Consider the following 23,827-nt stretch of genomic DNA (forward strand, 5'->3'; position numbering starts at 1 on the left):
AAAGAGGAACAATGGGTTTTCTGGAGAATTTCTCAGAAAAAATAGGAGATCACACAGAATGGTGAATTGCTGTGATCACCTGATAAGGTCCTGCTATATTAGGATTTACCTTTAAAAAGGAATGTGTCATCAGAAAATGACCGTGTCTTTAAAATCTGTTTTTAGAAAAAAAAAAAAAAAAAAAACAAAAACACACAGCTCACCTCCTCCCCCTCCCTTCTAAATCGATCCCAAATACTTGAATACAATTCAGTAGGGTGAGTTGGTGTATTGCTCCTAAGATGAATATGCTCAACAAGAGGTAGGAGTCTAATGTGGAACCTAATGGCCAATGTAAAAATTGCAAATGTTGGGGTTTTTTTTTTCTAACATAGTGATATGAAAATGAAATTTAAAAAAAAAAAAGCATTTTTTTATTTTTAAATACACTAAAACAACTATAGGATGGAGGAGAGACAGGTGGGCACTACAAGCAATCTTGAGATTTGTAGCTCTTCAATATTTTTTTATTATGCTAAAAAAAGAAATGCATTTTCAAATTCTAATTGAATGCCTTCTCAGTTATAACGCAGATAGAAAGAAAAAATGCATTCAACATAAATACCCAATATAAATAATAATTCATTTTCCCATGACACATTCCTTTTAGTGTAAAATGAGAAAACTGATGACACTTCATGACAAATGTGAACAGGTGCAAACTGAACACGAAACATACTCTAATAAATACCGTATTTTTCGCTTTATAAGACGCACCTGATTATAAGACGCACCCCCAAATTTGGTGAAGGAATAGAGAATTTTTTAATAAATGGGGTCCGTCTTATAATGCCAGTGTCCGTATAACAAATAATATAGGGTATATGTCCCTCATAGCCCCCTCATCCTAAAATTAGCCCCCTTAATCTGGATATGGCCACCTTATATTGAACACGTCCCCCAGTAATGCCACATTTCCCCTATGGCTGGCACACATCCTCTATGGCTGGCAGACAGGGCCACTGTGGCTGGCAGACAGGGCCACTGTGGCAGGCAGACAGGGCCACTGTGGCAGGCAGACAGGCCCACTGTGGCAGGCAGACAGGCCCACTGTGGCAGGCAGACAGGCCCACTGTGGCAGGCAGACAGGCCCACTGTGGCAGGCAGACAGGCCCACTGTGGCAGGCAGACAGGCCCACTGTGGCAGGCAGACAGGCCCACTGTGGCAGGCAGACAGGCCCACTGTGGCAGGCAGACAGGCCCACTGTGGCAGGCAGACAGGCCCACTGTGGCAGGCAGACAGGCCCACTGTGGCAGGCAGACAGGGCCACTGTGGCAGGCAGACAGGGCCACTGTGGCAGGCAGACAGGGCCACTGTGGCAGGCAGACAGGGCCACTGTGGCAGGCAGACAGGCCCACTGTGGCAGGCAGACAGGCCCACTGTGGCAGGCAGACAGGCCCACTGTGGCAGGCAGACAGGCCCACTGTGGCAGGCAGACAGGCCCACTGTGGCAGGCAGACAGGCCCACTGTGGCAGGCAGACAGGCCCACTGTGGCAGGCAGACAGGCCCACTGTGGCAGGCAGACAGGCCCACTGTGGCAGGCAGACAGGCCCACTGTGGCAGGCAGACAGGCCCACTGTGGCAGGCAGACAGGGCCACTGTGGCAGGCAGACAGGGCCACTGTGGCAGGCAGACAGGGCCACTGTGGCAGGCAGACAGGGCCACATCACCCTCTGTGGCAGGCAGACAGGGCCACATCACCCTCTGTGGCAGGCAGACAGGGCCACATCACCCTCTGTGGCAGGCAGACAGGGCCACATCACCCTCTGTGGCAGGCAGACAGGGCCACATCACCCTCTGTGGCAGGCAGACAGGGCCACATCACCCTCTGTGGCAGGCAGACAGGGCCACATCACCCTCTGTGGCAGGCAGACAGGGCCACATCACCCTCTGTGGCAGGCAGACAGGGCCACATCACCACGCTTCTGATGGACAGCGGCTGTGCATATATGAGCGGGAGAGCAGGAGATCAAACGCTGCCGCTCCCAGCCCCAAGCAGTCCCCAGCACCGCTCCAGAGCTGCCTGCACCTCCACTGGACTCTGTGTATATATATATATATATTATATATACACACCCCCCCCGTATATTCGGATTATGAGACGCACCCCCTACTTTCCCCCAAAATTTGGGGGAACAAAAGTGCGTCTTATAAAGCGAAAAATACGGTATATAGTTGCACTCTGACACGCCAAGGTATGCAAACACTGAATATAGGAATTCGGACATGCATTACTGCTAAGGAAATAAACAATTGAGACACTGAAAGAATAATAAGGCCAGTTTTATGTAATCCCAGCAGCCAGGGTCAAGGCTTATCTGTTATGCTGGATCCCTACCTAAAAAAGTCGCCTTGAGCTGATGGGAAGGAGTTCTCAGTCAGAACGCATTACCCTCTAATCTAAAATAAGAAAACTGAGGGCACTTCCTAGCAGACAAGTGTGAACAGGTGCAAAACTGAACATAAAATATACTCTATCAAATATACAGCTGCACTCAGGCGCCAAGGTATTGAATATAGGAATTTGGACATGCATTACTGCTAAGGAAGTAAATGTAAAAATTGACATTGAGCGCATATAAAACACCAGTTTTATGTCGGCCCAGCGCCAGCATCAAGGCATCTCTCTTATGCTGGGCCTCTTTTAATGGTCAATCCTATTGCAGCTGTTCATACATGCATCACGTGATAGCAGCCGATCCCCATTCTGAGTGATCTCTTTTCAACAGAAGAACACTGTATCAAGTCCCTCTTCCTATACAATCTTAGGACATTCAATAATGCACTAACAATAAGTTGTTTCCTGAGCTATCAGGTGACACGGGGACCCGTGAGGGCATCTAAGATTGACAACCATGAGTACAGATCTTTGAGTACCATAACATGAGGATAGCAGTCAGTCGGCTATTTGCATCTTAGAAACTTACACTCTGAGCCCAGAAGGAATGAATAGAAGCTTAAAAAGTTGGTGCTGAGATACAGCCAGCCCTGGCAGGGAACTCTGCCCCTCCAGTAGCTGCACGAGTAGTAGGTCACCAGCTTCTCCTGGTCGGGGAGTCCAAAGCATTTCTCAAACTTCAAGAGAGCTTCACGAAACTTTTCAGGATCCTCTTCTTTCACAAATGAGCTTTTCCCTTCTTCAGCAATGAGACCCTTTAAGAGAAGTGATCAGTTTAATGCAGAGAATTTAGGACGACCAGAATTTCAATATAGAAAGTGTAGGGGCATGACGTAAAACAGCAGCCCACCAGCCTCCATGTGCTAATGAGTATATATGGGCAGATGTGGTGCAGTGAAGCTACAGCTTGTATTATTGCTCCAACTTCATGGCTAAACCCTATTCCCGCTGTTTCGCTGATGCGGCAGATCTTGTGAAACAAATAATTAAAGTGCTGGTATCTGACATCCTCCAATATACGGCACCATCAGAAGTTATTATGGCATATATTTTGGGCAGCCTATTCAATAAACAAAACTGTGAATTGGTCCTGATCAAGTCTCGAAATAGTGTCGACACGCAATGTGGGAAATGTGACTATGGCATATACTGTATACACCCATCAATCCAGGAAAACAAGAAGACAGAGCCTCAAGTGCCAGTAACATGAATGATTTTATCTTCGGGAAAACCCCTTTAAACAGCAAAAATTTTCTGACATTGGGCTTAAAGGGAACCTGTCACCAGATTTTTCCCTATTAAGCTAATATAATCCTCTTCTGCAGCTCCTGGGCTGCATTCTATGAAGGTGCACCTTGGCCCTGACTCCCCTTCCAGACCCCAAAAATAACTTTATACAACGTGGCTGTTAGGTATGCTAATTACCTGTGTTGGCCAGATGGGCGGCCTCATTTTCTGCTCCTTTACCCCCCTTTTGCCACTGATCGCCGTCCTCCTTTCTTGATTGACGGGATGACGCCTCAGTCATCCTCCTCATTGCAGATATGAAAAATATCTCGCGCCTGTGCGGTTCTGTCGGCTCGCGCAGGCGCAGTTCGCTCTGCCATATCGCAGACAGAGCAGAAAACAGCTGCACTCACTTGCGCCGGTGAGCTAAATGCGCATGCGTGAGATTATGGGCGGGTACGAGCATGGCGCTGGTGAGGTCATGCACAGCGCCGACCATAATCTCGCGCCTGCGCATTTAGCTCACCAGCGAGGGCAGCTATGTTTTCTGCTCTGCCCACGATATGGCAGAGCGAACTGCGCCTTCGTGAGCCGACATAACTGCACAGGCGCGAAATTTGAAAATGCGATGAGGAGGATGACGGAGGCGACATCCCGTCAATCAAGAAAGGAGGACGGCGATCAGCAGCAGGAGGGGGGACAGGAGCAGAAAATGAGCCCGCCCATCAGGCCAACACAGGTAATTAGCATACCTAACGGTCAGGTTTTATAAAGTTATTTTTGGGGACTGGAAGGGGGAGTCAGGGCCAAGGTGCACCTTCATAGAACGCAGCCCAGGAGCTGCAGAAGGGGATTCTTTTAGTTAAATAGGGAAAAATCTGGTGACAAGGTGTAAGGTGTCCTTGACATTACTTTCACATGTTTACACCGAGCCCATTAACATCTTGTGTTAATGTTGACCTGAGATACATTAGCATCCATTATTTTTTGAATGGAAGGCAAAAAGGTAAACGGAATCGGTCACCAGGTTTTGCCCCCTAATCTGAGAACTGCATAATATAGGGGCAGAGATCCTGATTCCAGCAATGTCACTTACTGGGCTGCTTAGTGTAGTTTTGATAAAATCACTGATTAATCAGCAGTAGATTATCATTAGAGGACTACTTGGTGAGCTGCAGGTAGTCCAGCATATTCATGAGCGCTGTATAACTGCTAGATCTGCAGCAGAGAAAATGTTGATTTTATCAGAATGACAGCAAACAGCCCAGTAAGTGACACATCGCTGGAATCAGGGTCTCTGTCTCTACATTATGCTGCTCTCAGATGGGGGAGCAAAAACCTGGTGACAGATTCCCTTTAATATCTCCTAATGAACTAAAATAGTGAAAAATAACAATGTAATGGAAGTCTATTTAAACTAATATTACCACTTGCTTTTTCCAGCATAATTTTAGAGAATGTGGGCTCGGGTTTCATTCATTCAGGTGATCACCATCTCTACTGACCCCCCATACAGGTTAGAGATATCCCCAATATAACAATAGGTTTGGGATTGGCAACAATAAAATGCATACAGCTGCACACTGAAAAGCCAAAAATGTACAAGGGAAAATATGGTAGTGCATTACTGCAAAAGAGAGATATTTAGTGTATGTATTGGCCATGCATGTAAGCCCAGAAACCAACGGCACGGTAGATCTTAAGCTATACCTTGCTGTTGGTTTCCGGGCTTACATGCATTGGCCAATACATACACTAAATATCTCTCTTTGGCAGTAATGCACTACCATATTTTCCCTTGTACATTTTTGGCTTTTCAGTGTGCAGCTATATATGCATTTTATTGTTACTATGTTTTTTCGGCTATCACCTGTTCACATTAGTTGGATGTGCGGGTCAGTTTTTTGGATATTTATTGGGATTGGCAACAAACAGCATAACTAATCTTTATTTCTTCCAAAACCAGCAATTGAGTTGAGACCCCCAATACACAGATGGTCAGCCAGCTCTGCTGAAATCGACCGATGAGCAAACATTCATCTAATGTGTAAGGCTACCTTCAGGCTAAACTAGCAAAGGGTCCAAACCTCCAGAACCCTCCCTCATCAGAACCCATGACCCGCAGTATCAGACATGACGCAGTCACCAGTGATCCGCTGTGCTTGTGCCCCTATGTTCTGATGATTAGCAGGGTCCTATCAGCCACTCACACAATGACAGCCTATTCACAGGCTAGGCCATTAATATGTTAGTCCTGAAATACAATGTTAAAGGGATAGTCCCCTTTTAAAAAAAAAAAAATTAAAGTCTTGTGGTGCAGTGTGTTATAAAAAATAAAATGGGAGAAAACAAAAAAAGAAAAACGCACTTTAATCAGTCCTCTGGGCCATTGCTCCTAGTGTCTGATATAAGCTGTCCTGACGCCATGTCACCACCAGAGCGGACAATCAGTGAACGCACCGATTGGCTGCCGGAATGTCACTGTTGGGGATGCAGGTCAATATTAGAGACCAGGAACAGCGGCGGAAACTCAGCAATAGTCCAGGGGATGGTAAGAAAAGTGCTCTTCATTTTTAGAAACAATCTGTGCCTGCGGACCAGGATTTTCTAAAAAGGGACAAGTTTAGAAGTTGACAACGTACCACCGCTCCATTCATTGTGTATACAAAAAGCAGAGCGTGGTACTTGACCATCTTCTGCAGTCCCATAGACAATGAATAGAGCAGAGGTGCACATACTTGACCTCCACTCCATCCAGATTGGACCCCATTCTCAGGATCACTGGTGTTCTCAGTGGTAGGACAGTCACTTTTGCCATTCTTATTCATAGGGGATAACTTTCAATCTTAAAGAGGTTATCCACTACTTTGACATTGATGGCCTATCCTTAGGATAGGTCATCAATGTCTAATTTGTTGAGGTCCGACACCATGCACCCCGCCGATCAGCTGTTCTCTGTCCCGGCAGCAATAGCAGATAGCCGGAAATGCTCAATTCCGGCACTGCTCCATCTTATAACAGTGGATGTGGCCCGGGTACTGCACATCCGCCTCCCATTTTAATCAATAGGAGGCGGATGTGCAGTACCCAGCCGCGGCCACTATCAGAAGATGGAGCAGCGCCGGAACCCGAGTATTTCCAGCTGCCTGCTGTTGCCACCATCAGGGAACAGCTGATCGGCAGGGGGTGCTGGGTGTTGGGTGTTGGACCCTGGCCGATCAGATATTGGTGACCTATCCTAATGATAGGACATCAATGTCAAAGTAGAGGACAACCCCTGTAAGAATACCCAGCCAATGTTCTGCATACTAAAAGATTCTGCTCTCCACTTACAGACAGGACGCCTTAGATGGTCTTTTTGCTATTCCTCATGCAAATTAAACGCCTATAAAAACACCTATAAATAAAATAGTAAGTCAATGAGGGGAGGAAGGGGCCAGGGAAAAATGGAATCTAGCACCAAACTTTTTGGTGCTGGATTCCATTTTTCCCTGCCCCCTTCCTCCCCTCATTGACTTACTGTTGGTTCCAGACTGGGCTATGCTGGAGGATCCGTGCACCGCAAATTTTTCCGGGGACCATATATCCTGGTAAGCTGAAAATACTTTTTTCTGGTAAATAAAATAGTACCTACCCTAATTTTGCCTTGAACAAAGCTAGTAATGTCATCACTTGAGTCAAACACAGGCAAAGTCTTCATGACGTTCTTCTCCAGCCATTGCCAGTGCTTTAATATCTCGTCCCTGCTGGCTCCTAAGAAAACAAACACGCGTATTGTAACTAAAGAAGAAAACGATCACTCCGGTCAGGCAAATTTTCCGCATTCGCAGCAATGCTTTGTGTTAGATTTCTCAGCACGATGCAAAAAAAAATAAAAAGCTCCATAGATTATGTGCTGTAAACAGATACGCTGTGAAGAGATGCGAACAGCACGCGATAATGAGAAGTAATACAGAGAAGATTAACACCAGCATCCCTGCGGCTATACGAGATGTAGTCCCAATGGAGGCCACCCACACGCAGAACAGCGGCTGACATGTCTCCAATACACACAAAGAAGACGGCTGGATACTGCGGGAGGATGGAGGACATGGGGACAAGCTGCGAATGAAGATCACAAAGCAAAGTGTCACTAAATAACCTCCCACCAGAACCTCCGAGATATACCTTTACTTGTCAGGCATCAAAAAACATCAAAGTTTTGGCGGGACCAGCTATAAAGTATGGAAGGTCCCCAATAGATGAAGTCAGGGAAGAAATGGCTCAAGTAGAGATTTAATCTCTAATAGAGATCTGCGCTCTCCTTTTTTTTTTTTCCTTTTGTTTTTAAAGGGAGCAGGTTTTTGCTATGTAAGAAGAGGACAGCATGCTGTAAGAACTAAAAACAAAAAGCAACTGTGCTTCTCTTATCAGTGTGTGCGCGCAATTGTTTACGTAAACTAAAGGGTTTATTACATATATAGCCATCAAAAGAGTAGGGAAACAACGGCACATACCATCAGGTTGCAAAAAAAAAAATGTTCTTTATTTATTCCAGGGGTGCAGGTAAAAAGCGAGAGGAGAGCTGGGTGCGGGTCCCCTCAGGACAGGACAACGGCTGTTTTGTGCTGAACCGCACTTCTACGGGTCCACGCTGTCTTAGAGAAAACCCGCGCCTTATAAAGGGGGAACACCCGGTCTCCTTCACTGCCATTAAAAACAATCTGATTACAACTAATACAGCATTATGTGTAGAAAAACACCATAAAAATACACAAATGTGAACAAAAAAGCAAAAATAACGGAATGCACAGGTACAATGCACGTACAACAACTACAATGTATTTCTACAAAAACTAGAATGTATTTCTACAGAAATATTAACCCTCAATATTTATAGAAAGACTGACAAATCATTGTCAGTTTGCAAACCGAAGCCAAATTAATTATTAAGTACCAGGCATAAGGTAATCTTCAATGACAGGAATCATTTGTCAGTATTTCTGTAAATATTGAGGGTTAATATTTCTGTAGAAATACATTCTAGTTTTTGTAGAAATACATTGTAGTTGTTGTACGTGCATTGTACCTGTGCATTCTGTTTTTTTTGTTGCTTTTTTGTTCACATTTGTGTATTTTTATGGTGTTTTTCTACACATAATGTTGTATTAGTTGCAATCAGATTGTTTTTAATGGCAGTGATGGAGACCGGGTGTTCCTCCTTTATAAGGGGCGGGTTTTCTCTAAGCCAGCGTGGACCCGTAGAAGTGCTGTTCAGCACGAAACGGCCGTCGTCCTGAGGGGACCCGCACCCAGCTCTCCTCCCGCTTTTTACCTGCACCCCTAAAATAAATAAAGAGCATTTCTTCTGGAACCTGATGGTATGTGCAGTTGTTTCCCTACTCTTTTGATGGCTATATAAGAATTTGACGTCTTTTACTAACGAGCACCCACGGACAGTGATCTATGTGGAGCAACCTGAACTAATCTCCTCCCTCTTGGCATCGGTGCGAGGCGCAGTGTGGTGGTGCAGGACCATCTTTTTTTTTCTTATTGTTACTAAAGGGTTTATTACCCTGTGATTATCATTACAGGACTAGGAACTCATAAGCAGGCCAGTCCGGCACACCCCCTGCTGTGATTGACACCTCACAGTCAAGGCACAATCTCTGTTGAGAGCCTGGTGCGGCGGGGGCAGCTCTGCTGTGTTCCTGACTTCAATTATTGAATTGTTCAGAGCGGGTTCAGCCAGGAATCTAAGTGATACACCATTGGATTCAGGATCTCTTTGCCTACATTATAGTGCTGTCAGAAGAGATAGCAAAAACCTGCTGACAGATTCCGCTTAAATCCACAACATGTCAATTCATTCAGTGTTTTTGCATCCTTTTTCAAACATTATAACGAATGAGAAAAAAATGCAATTAAGTATGCATTAAAGAAAAAAAAAGTGGCAAAAACACACGTATTTTATGCAGCTTTTTTCCTACAGGAAAAAAATAAAACACTACACAAAAATGCAACAAGTGAACATACCCTGTGAGATGCACCTTTACACATTAACTCATCAGTGTCCAGGCATTGTATCCTGTAGGCCAGGCCGCTAGGAAGCTCACTGATTTAATCTAGATTAGCTGGGGAGTTTAATCTAATCTCAGGTAGCTGAATACAGCTGACATGGGAGGGCTAGAAAGTGAGCCGCATACCCGAGCAATAGTTTTATGACAGGTTTACCTGTCATAATTGTGTCTTCCATTGTGTTTTTGTACATCAGCAATGTCTACTCACCGCAAGCGATGGACCAGTACACCTGAGAGTCCGGGGTTTGGTGGAGAATCCTGAATGGAGCCACTTTAGCAGTCGAATCTAAAACCGAATCAAGAGTTCCCACAAGAAGACCTGAGGGGTGAAGGAACATTACATACATCTTAAAAGATGTCAGCAAACCCAAAATAATCCCTTCTTAGGCATATTTATAGAGAACGGATATTTCCAAAGCTTTGTATTTGATATACAGAACATCTTTTATTTTTTCTTTCAAGTGGCTTCACAGGTGTACTGTCCTGAGGGGTGGGTGTACTGTCCTGAGGGGTGAGTGTACTGTCCTGAGGGGTGGGTGTACTGTCCTGAGGGGTGGGTGTACTGTCCTGAGGGGTGGGTGTACTGTCCTGAGGGGTGGGTGTACTGTCCTGAGGGGTGGGTGTACTGTCCTGAGGGGTGAGTGTACTGTCCTGAGGGGTGAGTGTACTGTCCTGAGGGGTGGGTGTACTGTCCTGAGGGGTGGGTGTACTGTCCTGAGGGGTGGGTGTACTGTCCTGAGGGGTGGGTGTACTGTCCTGAGGGGTGGGTGTACTGTCTCGAGGGGTGGGTGTACTGTCCCGAGGGGTGGGTGTACTGTCCCGAGGGGTGGGTGTACTGTCCCGAGGAGTGGGTGTACTGTCCCGAGGAGTGGGTGTACTGTCCCGAGGGGTGGGTGTACTGTCCCGAGGGGTGGGTGTACTGTCCCGAGGGGTGGGTGTACTGTCCCGAGGGGTGGGTGTACTGTCCCGAGGGGTGGGTGTACTGTCCTGAGGGGTGAGTGTACTATCCTGAGGGGTGGGTGTACTGTCCTGAGGGGTGGGTGTACTGTCCTGAGGGGTGAGTGTACTGTCCTGAGGGGTGGGTGGACTGTCCTGAGGGGTGGGTGGACTGTCCTGAGGGGTGGGTGTACTGTCTCGAGGGGTGGGTGTACTGTCCCGAGGGGTGGGTGTACTGTCCTGAGGGGTGGGTGTACTGTCCTGAGGGGTGGGTGTACTGTCCTGAGGGGTGGGTGTACTGTCCTGAGGGGTGAGTGTACTGTCCTGAGGGGTGAGTGTACTGTCCTGAGGGGTGAGTGTACTGTCCTGAGGGGTGAGTGTACTGTCCTGAGGGGTGGGTGTACTGTCCTGAGGGGTGGGTGTACTGTCCTGAGGGGTGGGTGTACTGTCCCGAGGGGTGGGTGTACTGTCCTGAGGGGTGGGTGTACTGTCCCGAGGAGTGGGTGTACTGTTCCGAGGGGTGGGTGTACTGTCCCGAGGGGTGGGTGTACTGTCCTGAGGGGTGGGTGTACTGTCCTGAGGGGTGGGTGTACTGTCCTGAGGGGTGGGTGTACTGTCCTGAGGGTGCCCAACATCATCCATCCAAGAAAGCATTGAGAGACCAAGGGCAATAAGAATAACTACTTTTTTATACTGAAGCCTATAAACAAAATCAACAACCCTTTAGCATGCATCGATCTTAATGGTGGAGCCCTGGGCTTCTTATTAATAGTCTTTTCTTACCATCTATTTGAAAGCAGCGGTGAAAGACTCAGCAGGGTTGCAGCAAGTGCATATTACTGGGATTTTACCGGACCAAGCGAGAACATTACTGTCAGTCTTTCTAACTAGACAAAAAAACAATTATAAAGTGACCTTTCAGCTAAAACCTATAGGGCATACATTCGTAAAGGAAGCAAGTGAGCTCGGGTTACTGCAATGTGCTGAATTATTCATTCATGGCTGCTCGTCTTTCAGTCTCCTGCAGGGGAACAAAGCAATGATCGCTCTACCTGCAAATATCTATGGCCATTACAGGTGAAGAATGACAATAGAAATTAAAATGTCACCCATAGGACTATGGAAAACTTCATAAGAAGCTCTGATAAATTAGCACTGTGCTCACCATTGCTCATGGTCAGGGGAGTACATAATAGTCATGGGACCCAAAAGTACTATTTTCAATTGAACCCCAGCCACCTTCCTAAAATAAAATATTCAGCTGGGTCATATCTCCCAACTTTAATAAATAAGGTGAGGGACACGTACACAGTAATTATGCCATTATTGAAGCCCCTGTGCTAGATCAACTCATTCAGCGGTCGTTCGAAGCAGACACAGGAACACTTCATGTCTAAAGTTTTCAACTGGTTTATTAAGCTTCATAAACCAGTAAGAAAAAAAAAGCAAGAAAAGCCTTTGCGGCACAAAGAGAATAAAAGATTGTGTACACAGTCCATACAATTGTGGGTTCCTCCCGCTAAACGATGGCGTTCCATTCTGCTCAGAGCACCATGGTGGACGTCTGCTGCCTCCAAACACAGGGGACACAGTCATTCCAGAAGTCTAAAGGCAACTTTACACACAACGACATCGCTAACAAGAGGTCGTTGGAGTCACGGAATTCGTGACGCACATCCGGCCTCGTTAGCGACGTCGTTGCGTGTGAAACGCAGGAACGACCGTTAATGATCAAAATTACTTACCTAATCGTTGATCGTTGATGCGTTGTTCCTTTCCAGATTATCATTGCTGTTGCAGGACGCAGGTTGTTCGTCGTTCCTGCGGCAGCACACACCGCTATGTGTGACACCGCAGGAACGAGGAACATCACCATACCTGCGGCCGCCTGCAATGAGGAAGGAAGGAGGTGGGCGGGATGTTCGTCCCGCTCATCTCCGCCCCTCCGCTTCTATTGGGCGGCCGCTTAGTGACATTGCAGTGACTTAGAAAGGAGGCAGTTCGCCGGCCACAGCGGCGTCGCTAGGAAGGTAAGTATGTGTGACGGGTGTAAGCGATGTTGTGCGCCACGGGCAGCGATTTGCCCGTGACGCACAACCGACGGGGGCGGGTACGCACGCTAGCGATATCAATACCGATATCGCAGCGTGTAAAGTGGCCTTTACATTTACCTCCTCGACCACATCCTGAGGTGCAGATATGGTGAAAAACCATCCTACCCTTTAGTTGTTCACAAAAATCCAGCCCTGTTAAAAACCATTTACCCCACTCAGCACCTACGGTAGCATACTGAAGAATATATGGGTTCACATCACTGAGGCTAATAACCTCAGCGATACATATCTCTCCTCTTGTAGTTTACCATTTACCATGCACAATTCCACTTTCATGGCCATCATGATGCTCCCAATTTTTTTTTTTACGCAGGACCAAATTGTTACAAGGTTACAGTTCTAACCAGTGAGCCACAATAACCTGTCATTTCTAGCTCAGTAGTAGTTTAAAGGTCCATTAAAGGGAATCTGTCAGCAGGATTTTGCAATGTAAGCTGAGCACAGCATGCTGCAAGGGCTAAAAAGAAAAACCAAGTGTGCTTCTCTTGTCTGTGTGCAAGCTATTGTTTATCTAAACTAAAAGGGTTTATTACCCTGTGATTAGTATTAAAGGACTGGAAAGTCACATGCCATGTTCTGTAGTACGCCCCCTGCAATGATTGACACTTCACAGTCAATGCATAAGCTCTACTGAGAGCCTGATGTTTGCCGGACAGCTCTCTCCAAGCTTAGCTATATTCAATGCTTTGGTAATGTCAGGACGACTGCACCCAGTAATCTAAGTTAAATATTGTTAGTTTCAGAAACTCTCTGCGTACAACATGCCAAACCAGGTTATCCAGAGTGGCATACTTAGTTGCTACCTGTCCTTGTTAGACCTAGGACATATGGAGAGAAAATAAGACGAGTGGAATGCGATAAAAAAAAAAAAATATTGCATTTCACTTGGCCCAAAGTTAGTCTATGGTGCCGTATTGACCTACGATTTGTTTTCTCAACCCTAATTAGACCGAGAAAACAATTGCAGCATGCTGCGAGTGTCAGCCATAAACGTGTCACTCGCACCCATACAAGTCTATGGGTGTGAGTGAATCATCGAACTGCATTCAGATGTCATCCGAGTGCAGTGCGATATACAGTATGCAGCAGCTGACAATGGAGGAGATGGACAGTTGCATGACGCTCTGATCACGCTGCAGCAGAGCGGCAGCCACGGGTCATTAGCAGATCGTATCCACTGCTCTCACATCGGATGTTATATGCTCGTGTGGCCCTAGCCTTAAGAGAGGGGGTGTCCTGTAGATAGGTGGTAACGTTAAGAAAAATCTTCAAGACTCCCATCATTTGTGTTAAGATTCGGTTCTGGAGCTTTAAATGTAGATGTGGAGGTACATACATACATTCATCTTCTGCACGTAATTCGATTTATGGAAACCTGAGTCGGAGCATTTATAGGTTTTACCAACCCCCATTTATCCTAATGGAGCAAAATTGTGCTTAAAAGGAATCTGGTCATTATGATTTCACCCTTAAACTTTTCATATGTCCAGTAATGCCTCTACATGGCCGGTCCATCCCTCTGTTACTAAGAATTCAGTGTTAGAACGTTTGAGAAGGAAGAAAAAAAAAATAGCTAAAAATGTATAAATATTTTATGACCCAATCTGTGTAACAGCTCATTTTCCTGTATGTGAATGAGGTCGGCTGCAGTTCCATGAACGCACGGGGTTTGTACTGGGACACAGCGTTACACTAGTGTTGCCCCCCCCTTCATTCTCAGGTTCGGTGGGTTTCTCATTGGCGGCCCTCTCAAATCCTACATTATCACAAATCCCAGCAACACGACATACATACCAAAATCCCTTTGAAAGGGAACCCGTCACCAGTTTTTACCCTATAAGCTGCAACCACCACCAGTGGGCTCTAATATATAACATTCTGTATATAAGAGCCCAGGCCGCTGTGTAGAACGTAAAAATTACTTTAAAATACTCACCTAAACGGTCGCTATGGTGGAGTTGGGCCATATGGGTGTCTCAGTTCTCCGGTGCCGGCGCCGCCTCTTTCGGCCATCTTCGTCCTCCTTCTGAAGCCTGTGTGCATGACGAGTCCTACATCATACACACTCGCCGGTCCCGCACATGCGCACAATACTTTGATCTGACCTGCTCAGGCCAGATCAAAGTGCGCCTGCTCAGGACCTGAATGTCGACGAGTGTGTATGCCGTCGGACGAGTCATGCACCCCAGCTTCAGAAGGACGAAAGAGGCGGCAACAAAGATGGCCGAAAGAGGCGGCGCCGGCACCAGAGGACGGAGACGCGCATCCGAGCCACATTCACCGCAGCGACCGGTTTAGGGGAGTATTATAAAGTGTTTTTTATGTTGTATACAGCGGCCTGGGCTCTTATATACAGCATGCTAGAATGCTGTATATAGGGGCTCACTGGTGGTTGCCGCAGCATATAGCGCCAAAAACTGGTGACAGGTTCCCTTTAAAAAGGCTCTAAGCTCGGCTCCTGATTTACCGTTTGTCATTTGCTCACAGCATAATATGTTATTTACTGTACATGACTCATGTTAGTGAGCGATGAAAAAAATGGCAGTGGAAAAGCTGGCAGGCTGGAGCTTACGTCTGCCAAATCACGTTACTTCCCCACTGTTTCTGCTGCTTTGCAGACACAACATTGCCAGTCTGTGTCTCCAATATGTGCCACCCCCAGAAGCCACCGGCAACAACAGAAGCGCCCGATCTGCCAAGTGAGAAAGCAATATGGTTGTGAATCACTCAAAGACTAAGACAGATGCCAATACCAGGACTTCCCTCACATTACAGCTGATATTGATTGCGGAGCGGACCCCGGGGGTTTCTGCACTGCGTGATGACTATCCGATACTGCACCAATGAGGCTTGTAGCCCAGTGTTCCCAAAATCTGCAGCTAACCTGATCCTCTGCCATTGTACAGTAATAGGGGCTCATGTACATGATACAACAGCCTGTACTTTCTGGTCCGTAGTGATGTGCTGCAGATGGGGACCCCAATCTCCTCTACGAAAAGGATAATGTTACTGGGAAATACATCGGTGCAAGGCTCTATGTGACATCAGAGCACAGGACGCACCTTGGGTATATGGCCTCTATATATACTCATATACGGCAGTCATGGATGAATAGCACAGCAATAGCACTGACTTAGGCTGGAATCTAAGAAAAAGACTGATGGCACATCCTACCTTTCTAATGTGAACAGGTGCAAACCAACCGTGAAACAGCAAAAAGGAGACAGCTGCACTCTGTAGCGCTAAGATATGTGGAACAATCAATATGGGAATACAGACATGCATTACGGTTATGGAAAACATGTAAAAATTGAGATACTTAGCACACAAAAATGGCCAGTGTTATGTGAGCCCAACAGCAAGGTGACCTCTTTTTGTTGGGTCCCTATCAAACTCTTTTTGAGTTAAAACACTTACAATTTCTGGGTGCACAGGAACCTGTATCATGAAGATGTTTGGTATAGTTTTGATGGGCACTGATGCCACGTGTACCAGTAACGTGGACGTCTGAAGGGGGCCAAATATCTTTTTCTTTAGCCATACCGGAAAAACATGGATGGCACATTCATGGAAAACACCCATGTATGTTTTTTGTTTTTTTATAAGCGTGTGTGTATTCTCTAGTATTTTGAAGTCACTTTAAAGTTATGTGCGCACGTGGAGTATCGGGATGCAGAAATATCTGCACCATTTCTGCATCTCTTGGCAGGAAAAAAGCAACACAAAAACACACGTTTTATGTGTTTTTCAAACTGAAGTTAATGGATGAAAAAATGCTGAATAAAACGCTGAAAGACTTGACATGCTGCAGATTATTTTCTGCACCAAATCTGCAAAAAAAAAAAAAAAAAAAGATACTACGTGTGCACTACACTGCAGGAATCTCATTGACTTTACGGGTGTAAAGATTTGGTAGCAGTTTTGTGACAAATCTGTACTAAAAAAAAAAAAAAAAAAAAGCATCAAAAAATGTGATAAAAGCGCACTGACAAATGCTGCATATAGCTTCTTGTATGTATAGCGTAAGGAGATCAACGCCAACTAATTGGGTAGCAGCAGAAACACTAAATATACCAAGTGCATTTAACCCTTTAATGACCAGCCAGGGGAGAGGGGTTTGCTGAATCCGAAAATTAAAGGATTTTCAGGTTCAGAAAACCCCTCTCCACACACACACATACATACAGTGCCTACAAGTAGTCTTCAACCCCCTGCAGATTTGGCAGTTTTGATAAGATGCAAATAAGTTAGAGCCTGCAAACTTCAAACAAGAGCAGGATTTATTAACAGATGCATAAATCTTACAAACCAACAAGTTATGTTGCTCAGTTAAATTTTAATACATTTTCAACATAAAAGTGTGGGTCAATTATTATTCAACCCCCAAGTTTAATATTTTGTGGAATAACCCTTGTTTGCAATTACAGCTAATAATCTTCTTTTATAAGACCTGATCAGGCCGGCACAGGTCTCTGGAGTTATCTTGGCCCACTCCTCCATGCAGATCTTCTCCAAGTTATCTAGGTTCTTTGGGTGTCTCATGTGGACTTTAATCTTGAGCTCCTTCCACAAGTTTTCAATTGGGTTAAGGTCAGGAGACTGACTAGGCCACTGCAACACCTTGATTTTTTCCCTCTTGAACCAGGCCTTGGTTTTCTTGGCTGTGTGCTTTGGGTCGTTGTCTTGTTGGAAGATGAAATGACGACCCATCTTAAGATCCTTGATGGAGGAGCGCAGGTTCTTGGCCAAAATCTCCAGGTAGACCGTGCTATCCATCTTCCCATGGATGCGGACCAGATGGCCAGGCCCCTTGGCTGAGAAACAGCCCCACAGCATGATGCTGCCACCACCATGCTTGACTGTAGGGATGGTATTCTTGGGGTCGTATGCAGTGCCATCCAGTCTCCAAACGTCACGTGTGTGGTTGGCACCAAAGATCTCGATCTTGGTCTCATCAGACCAGAGAACCTTGAACCAGTCTGTCTCAGAGTCCTCCAAGTGATCATGAGCAAACTGTAGACGAGCCTTGACATGACGCTTTGAAAGTAAAGGTACCTTACGGGCTCGTCTGGAACGGAGACCATTGCGGTGGAGTACGTTACTTATGGTATTGACTGAAACCAATGTCCCCACTGCCATGAGATCTTCCCGGAGCTCCTTCCTTGTTGTCCTTGGGTTAGCCTTGACTCTTCGGACAAGCCTGGCCTCGGCACGGGTGGAAACTTTCAAAGGCTGTCCAGGCCGTGGAAGGCTAACAGTAATTCCATAAGCCTTCCACTTCCGGATGATGCTCCCAACAGTGGAGACAGGTAGGCCCAACTCCTTGGAAAGGGTTTTTCTACCCCTTGCCAGCCTTGTGACCCTCCACGATCTTGTCTCTGATGGCCTTGGAATGCTCCTTTGTCTTTCCCATGTTCACCAAGTATGAGTGCTGTTCACAAGTTTGGGAAGGGTCTTAATTAGTCAGAAAAGGCTGGAAAAAGAGATAATTAATCCAAACATGTGAAGCTGTGATTGTTCTTTGTGCCTGAAATACTTCTTAATACTTTAGGGGAACCAAACAGAATTCTTGTGGTTTGAGGGGTTGAATAATAAATGACCCTCTAAATAAACTTTTCACAATTTAAAAAAAAAATAAAAAAAGAAATAACATTCTTTTTTGCTGCAGTGCATTTCACACTTCCAGGCTGATCTACAGTCCAAATGTCACAATGCCAAGTTAATTCCGAATGTGTAAACCTGCTAAATCTGCAGGGGGTTGAATACTACTTGTAGGCACTGTACATACATACATACATACATACACACATATACACACATATGTATAGATATATACACACATATGTATAGATACATACAGTACAGACCAAAAGTTTGGACACACCTTCTCATCTCTAGAACAACTGTTAAGAGGAGACTTTGTGCAGCAGGCCTTCATGGTAAAATAGCTGCTAGGAAACCACTGCTAAGGACAGGCAACAAGCAGAAGAGACTTGTTTGGGCTACAGAACACAAGGAATGGACATTAGACCAGTGGAAATCTGTGCTTTGGTCTGATGAGTCCAAATTTGAGATCTTTGGATCCAACCACCCTGTCTTTGTAGAAAAGGTGAACGGATGGACTCTACATGGCTGGTTCCCACTGTGAAGCATGGAGGAGGAGGTGTGATGGTGTGGGGGTGCTTTGCTGGTGACACTGTTGGGGATTTATTCAAAATTGAAGGCATACTGAACCAGCATGGCTCGCAGAGCACCTTGCAGCGGCATGCTATTCCATCCGGTTTGCGTTTAGTTGGACCATCATTTATTTTTCAACAGGACAATGACCCCAAACACACCTCCAGGCTGTGTAAGGGCTATTTGACTAAGAAGGAGAGTGATGGGGTGCTACGACAGATGGCCTGGTCTCCACAGTCACCAGACCTGAACCCAATCGAGATGGTTTGGGGTGAGCTGGATCGCAGAGTGAAGGCAAAAGGGCCAACAAGTGCTAAGCATTTCTGGGAACTCCTTCAAGACTGTTGGAAAACCATTTCCGGTGACTACCTCTTAAAGCTCATCAAGAGAATGCCAAGAGTGTGCAAAGCAGTAATGAAAGCAAAAGATGGCTACTTTGAAGAACCTGGAATATAAGACATATTTTTAGTTGATTCACACTTTTTTTTAAGTATTTCATTCCACATGTTTTAATTCATAGTTTTGATGCCTTCAATGTGAATCTACAATTTTCAGAGACCTGAAAATAAAGAAAACTCTTTGAATGAGGTGTGACTAAACTTTTGGACTGTACTCTATATATACACATATATATATATGTGAGATATATATATATATATATGTGAGATATATATATATATATGTGAGATATATATATATATATATATATATATATATATATATATATATATACATACATATACATATACACACACACACACAAATGTATGCTTTGCCCACCTTCCCCAGGTCCAGGGCTGAGTCTCCCAGCCTCTATCAGTGACTGCAGCATTGACGTTACGATGATAGGGCTGGACTCAATAACTGAGCTCAGTGAATCTGCACGAGTGGCTGTCAATAAGTGAGCTGAGCTCGGATATTGACGTCAGTGCTGGGCCTGACGCAAATAAGGAAAAGCGATTTACGGTATTTTTAATTTTAAATATGGCCAATGGATGCTGTCATAAGATCTGCCAATCACAAGAATTGGCAAAAGTAGTAATGATCTATGGGAAACAGATTTACGAAAACCCTCAGTAACCTATAAGATGTAACAATTTTTAGCATATGAGACAATTCATTTTGTGTAAAACACAGTTTGTAATCTATGTATTTTTTTGCCCTTGTGGCTTTTATTATAATAATAATAATAATAATAATAATAATAATAATAATAATAATAATAAAACAATCAGACTATTATTTACAAGATTTAGGGAACACTTTAGTTCAATAAAATCTGGCAAGGGCACAACCAGTTTGATTAAACACGTGCGAATGGTTCATCAGTCAATTCCTGAAGACCAAGTTTTCTGGGCTAGAAAGAGTTAACTTTTAAGGAGGCCACCACCATTAAGAAGAGAAGCTTTATGGATTTCACATCTGAATGTGCTGGACCCTTTGGGTTTTTAATGATAAAAATGATTATTGTATTTTCTATTTCTGTTATTGGTTTGTATATGAACCTCCTGAACTGTAAAGCGCTGCGGAATATGTTGGCGCTATAGAAATAAAGATTTATTATTATTATTGATCTGACAGTGTTTTTATAATAGCGATTTGTTCCATTTGTTATGTTTTTGTATCCGGTTATTGATTTATTTATGTATTTTGCACACGGTTATTCAGGTGACTTCTGGGTAAACTATTTAAAGGGAGTAGTTGAGCACCACATTGTATTGGACCTGTTGAAGCGTGATGAGCACACGTGAAACGACCGCCGTCCGGCACACATCCCATTCATTTGTTTATCTGACATCAAGGCTTAATCTGCTATGTCTAGCTATGCACCTCCAATGGCCTGAAAATCATGCACATTTTAGTCAATGGCTTCATCGGCGCATACACCTGAATCCTGTTTTTTGGGGGGTCCGGATGTAAGCTCCGACAGGACCACTGAACGTTGGTAACAACGCAGGGTGAAAAGGCCCTAACAGACCCCCTTAGCTGGCAGACCCTGCAGCCAATACTTGGCCTTGAATTGCCATTGCAACCATCGGGATGACATAATCGCGATCTTCCAGTACTGACAGGGTTACAGAGAGAGCCTCGCCCACTCTGTTAACCATCTAGATGCTGCTGTAGATATTGACAGCAAATCTAATAAGTAAGGCTGCTTTCACACTACGTTTTTTTTAACATGCGTCATGAACTTTTTTTAACGCAAAAACAGATCCAGTGCAAATGCGTTTTCATTTCAATGCATTTGCAATGGACTCGCGTCAACATGCGTTCCCATGCGTTTGCGTGCGTTATAGTGAGGATCCAGCGAGTTGCAGTTTTTTAATTTTTTTCAAAAACGCTATTTAGCGTTTTTGAGCTGCGCCCAAATACTGCAAATTGCTGGATCCTGACTAAACAGCACGCAAACGCATGTGAACGCTGGCATGCTGATAGACCGGATCCTGTTTGCTCTACTGAGCATGCCCAGAAACCAGCCTCGCGTGATCAGTCCCCCTCTCCCTCTCACTCTCTCCCCCGCCTGAGAGTGGCGGACGCTCGTAACCAAGGTAAATATCGGGTAACCAAGCAAAGCGCTTCTTAGTTACCTGATGTTTACCTTAGTTACGTGTGCAGGGAGCCGGCTCCTAGCAGCTACGGACGCTCGTAACCAAGGTAAATATTGGGTATTCAAGCAAAGCACTTCACTTAGTTACCCGATATTTACCTTGGTTACAGCTTACCGCAGCTGTCAGATGCCGGCTCCCAGTCTGTCACGTTCAGTTCCCCTCACTCCCGATCACATGACTTCAATGCCCGCCCATAAACTTCAAGTGACAGGATCCTGCAAAATAACACATGCATTTTTCTCTGCAAAAACAGGATCCGCTTTTGCAGCAAAAAAACATTCATGACGAACGCTAAAAAACGTAGTGTGAAAGCAGCCTTACACAACCTGGACCAGTGATGGAAGCGATTGTGCCCAACATGAAAGGTGTCAGCCATGGTGTACAGCCAACACCTGCTGTCTGCTGGGGGCGCCATTCTCTTATTTCACAGGTCAGTAAAAAAGCGTATTGGTGGTCATTAAGGAGTTAAGCACTGCTTAAAGATATTCCTAGTTATGGTTTCTATACTGCAGTTTTCCGACTGATGTCAGGGAAGGAAATCACCGTGAATAAAGAGAGGACGGAGCATTGCCCCCCTCCCCCCCCCGGGGCATTTGCGGAGGCCTGCATGACCCCTGATTGGTGGGGAGGTCAGGGTGTCATGGTGGGGGGAGGGGGTGCGAGCCCGTTTTGAAAGGATTGGAGGGGCAAAGGGGAGGAGCGGCACTTTCCCGCTCCCCTGGCTGAAGGAAGAGTCGCAGGCATCTTACCTGCGGCAATGGAGTCCGTGGAAAACATCCTGGAGCGGCTGCGAGCGGCGGCTGGCGTCCATCCTCCAGGCTGGCTGCAGGCGTCTGTGCAGGGACTCATCGGAGGGAGTCAGGAGGCGGTGGGGGCTCCCCCCCCACGTGAGCGGCGCCTCCGGAGATCCAGACCGCCGGAGCGGTTATCACCTGAGGTGACTCCCCGGGCCCAGCGACGCATTAGAAGCCCCTCCGGGGACCCTCCAGGCCGGGCGCCATGTGCTAAAAAGTACAGCAGGCCCCGGTCTGGGAGGAATTCAAGAGTGCGGCCGGGTCCAGCGGTGGTGAGCAGGCCTTTCCTGGAGTTGGGGGCGGGGCCTGCTCCCACTGTGTCAACGGTGGATGTCGGAGCTGCGGCGGGGCGCTCTGGTGATGTGCTGGCCGAGCGCCCTGAGCCCTGTCTGCGGTGGAGGTCGGATGAGGGGGCGGGCCCTAGCGGAGGGGGCGGATCGCGACGGCTGGAATCTGTAGTGCACCGGGCCTGGCGTGCAGGGCCCTCATCAGCAGAGGCCCCGAATGCCGGGGGGGGCCCGTGGAGTGGGAGGTGGGAGCTGCGTCGGCAGGATCCAGAGGACCGCAGACAGCCCCCCGTAGCAGCCGGCTGGGGGGGCGGACATCAGCCACAGGATCAGCTCCTGGAGGGATCTTCCGGCCCTGCAGCAGCAGGGGCCAACGGCGGCGAAGCGGAGGTGCGGAGCCAGGAGTCTACTGAGCAGCCGGAGGGACGTCAGGAGTCTGGTAGTCCGGCTGACGGGGCCGCTACCCTCGTGCAGCCCGGTGAGTATGGTTCTATGTCTTGTTTGTCTACCCAGTATTGTCAGGTACAGAACGCGAGGGGGGATGTAGGTCACCCAGGGTTTAGTCAGGGGGTACCCACGGGGGGTGGAGGATATGCGTCAGGAAGGGGGGAGCTGGGAGAGCTTATAGGTTGTGTGCGTACGTTGCTGGAGCGGATTGGGGGGGCACGGGAACACTCAGGGCCAGTGGGGGCTTGGATTAATCCGCCTCCCTTGGGCATTAGTGAAGCGCCGGTGGCGGGTATTGCTTCCCCGGTGTCGGTGTCGGTGCAGACGGAAAAGAATAAGGAGGACAGGCTTCATTTGGATGATCGGGCGCGGGGTGAGGTTTTCGTCTGTTTTGAGGGTCCCTTGGGTTCCCATCTTAAGACAGAGGTGAAGGAGAAGATCTGGAAGGATGAATACGTAGAGATCTTCTCCCTGCTGCCGTTGGCAAAATTTAATTTGGACAAAGGTAAAAAGGATGAGAGCAAGAAAGAGGAGGAGAAGAAGCGGCGATGGCGCTTGATCCCTCAGACGTTCACTAATTGGTTGCAGGCTTTTGCTATTTTGGCGAGTGTGATAGGCGAAAAGGCGCCGGAGAACTGTTCATATTTGTTTTGCTATATGGACTCTATTGGTGAGGCGTACAGGGTATATGGGGGACAGACATGGCTTAGGTATGACGAACAGTTTCGTCAGCGGAAG

General features: G+C 46.4%; 1 protein-coding gene across 1 annotated transcript in view; it reads right to left on the bottom strand.

The window, feature by feature from the left end:
• TBC1D8B (TBC1 domain family member 8B) overlaps positions 1–23,827 on the bottom strand; it is a 133,062-nt gene that overhangs the window by 101,607 nt on the left and 7,628 nt on the right. The window contains exons 2-4 of the mRNA XM_075323816.1: positions 9,934–10,044; positions 7,301–7,419; positions 2,969–3,194 (exon numbers count right to left, since the gene is read on the bottom strand). Coding sequence (XP_075179931.1) covers positions 2,969–3,194; positions 7,301–7,419; positions 9,934–10,044 — 456 coding nt within the window. The remainder of the gene's footprint in view (positions 1–2,968; positions 3,195–7,300; positions 7,420–9,933; positions 10,045–23,827) is intronic.

The sequence above is a fragment of the Anomaloglossus baeobatrachus genome, chromosome 9 (assembly GCF_048569485.1).
Source record: "Anomaloglossus baeobatrachus isolate aAnoBae1 chromosome 9, aAnoBae1.hap1, whole genome shotgun sequence".
NCBI lineage: Eukaryota > Metazoa > Chordata > Amphibia > Anura > Aromobatidae > Anomaloglossus > Anomaloglossus baeobatrachus.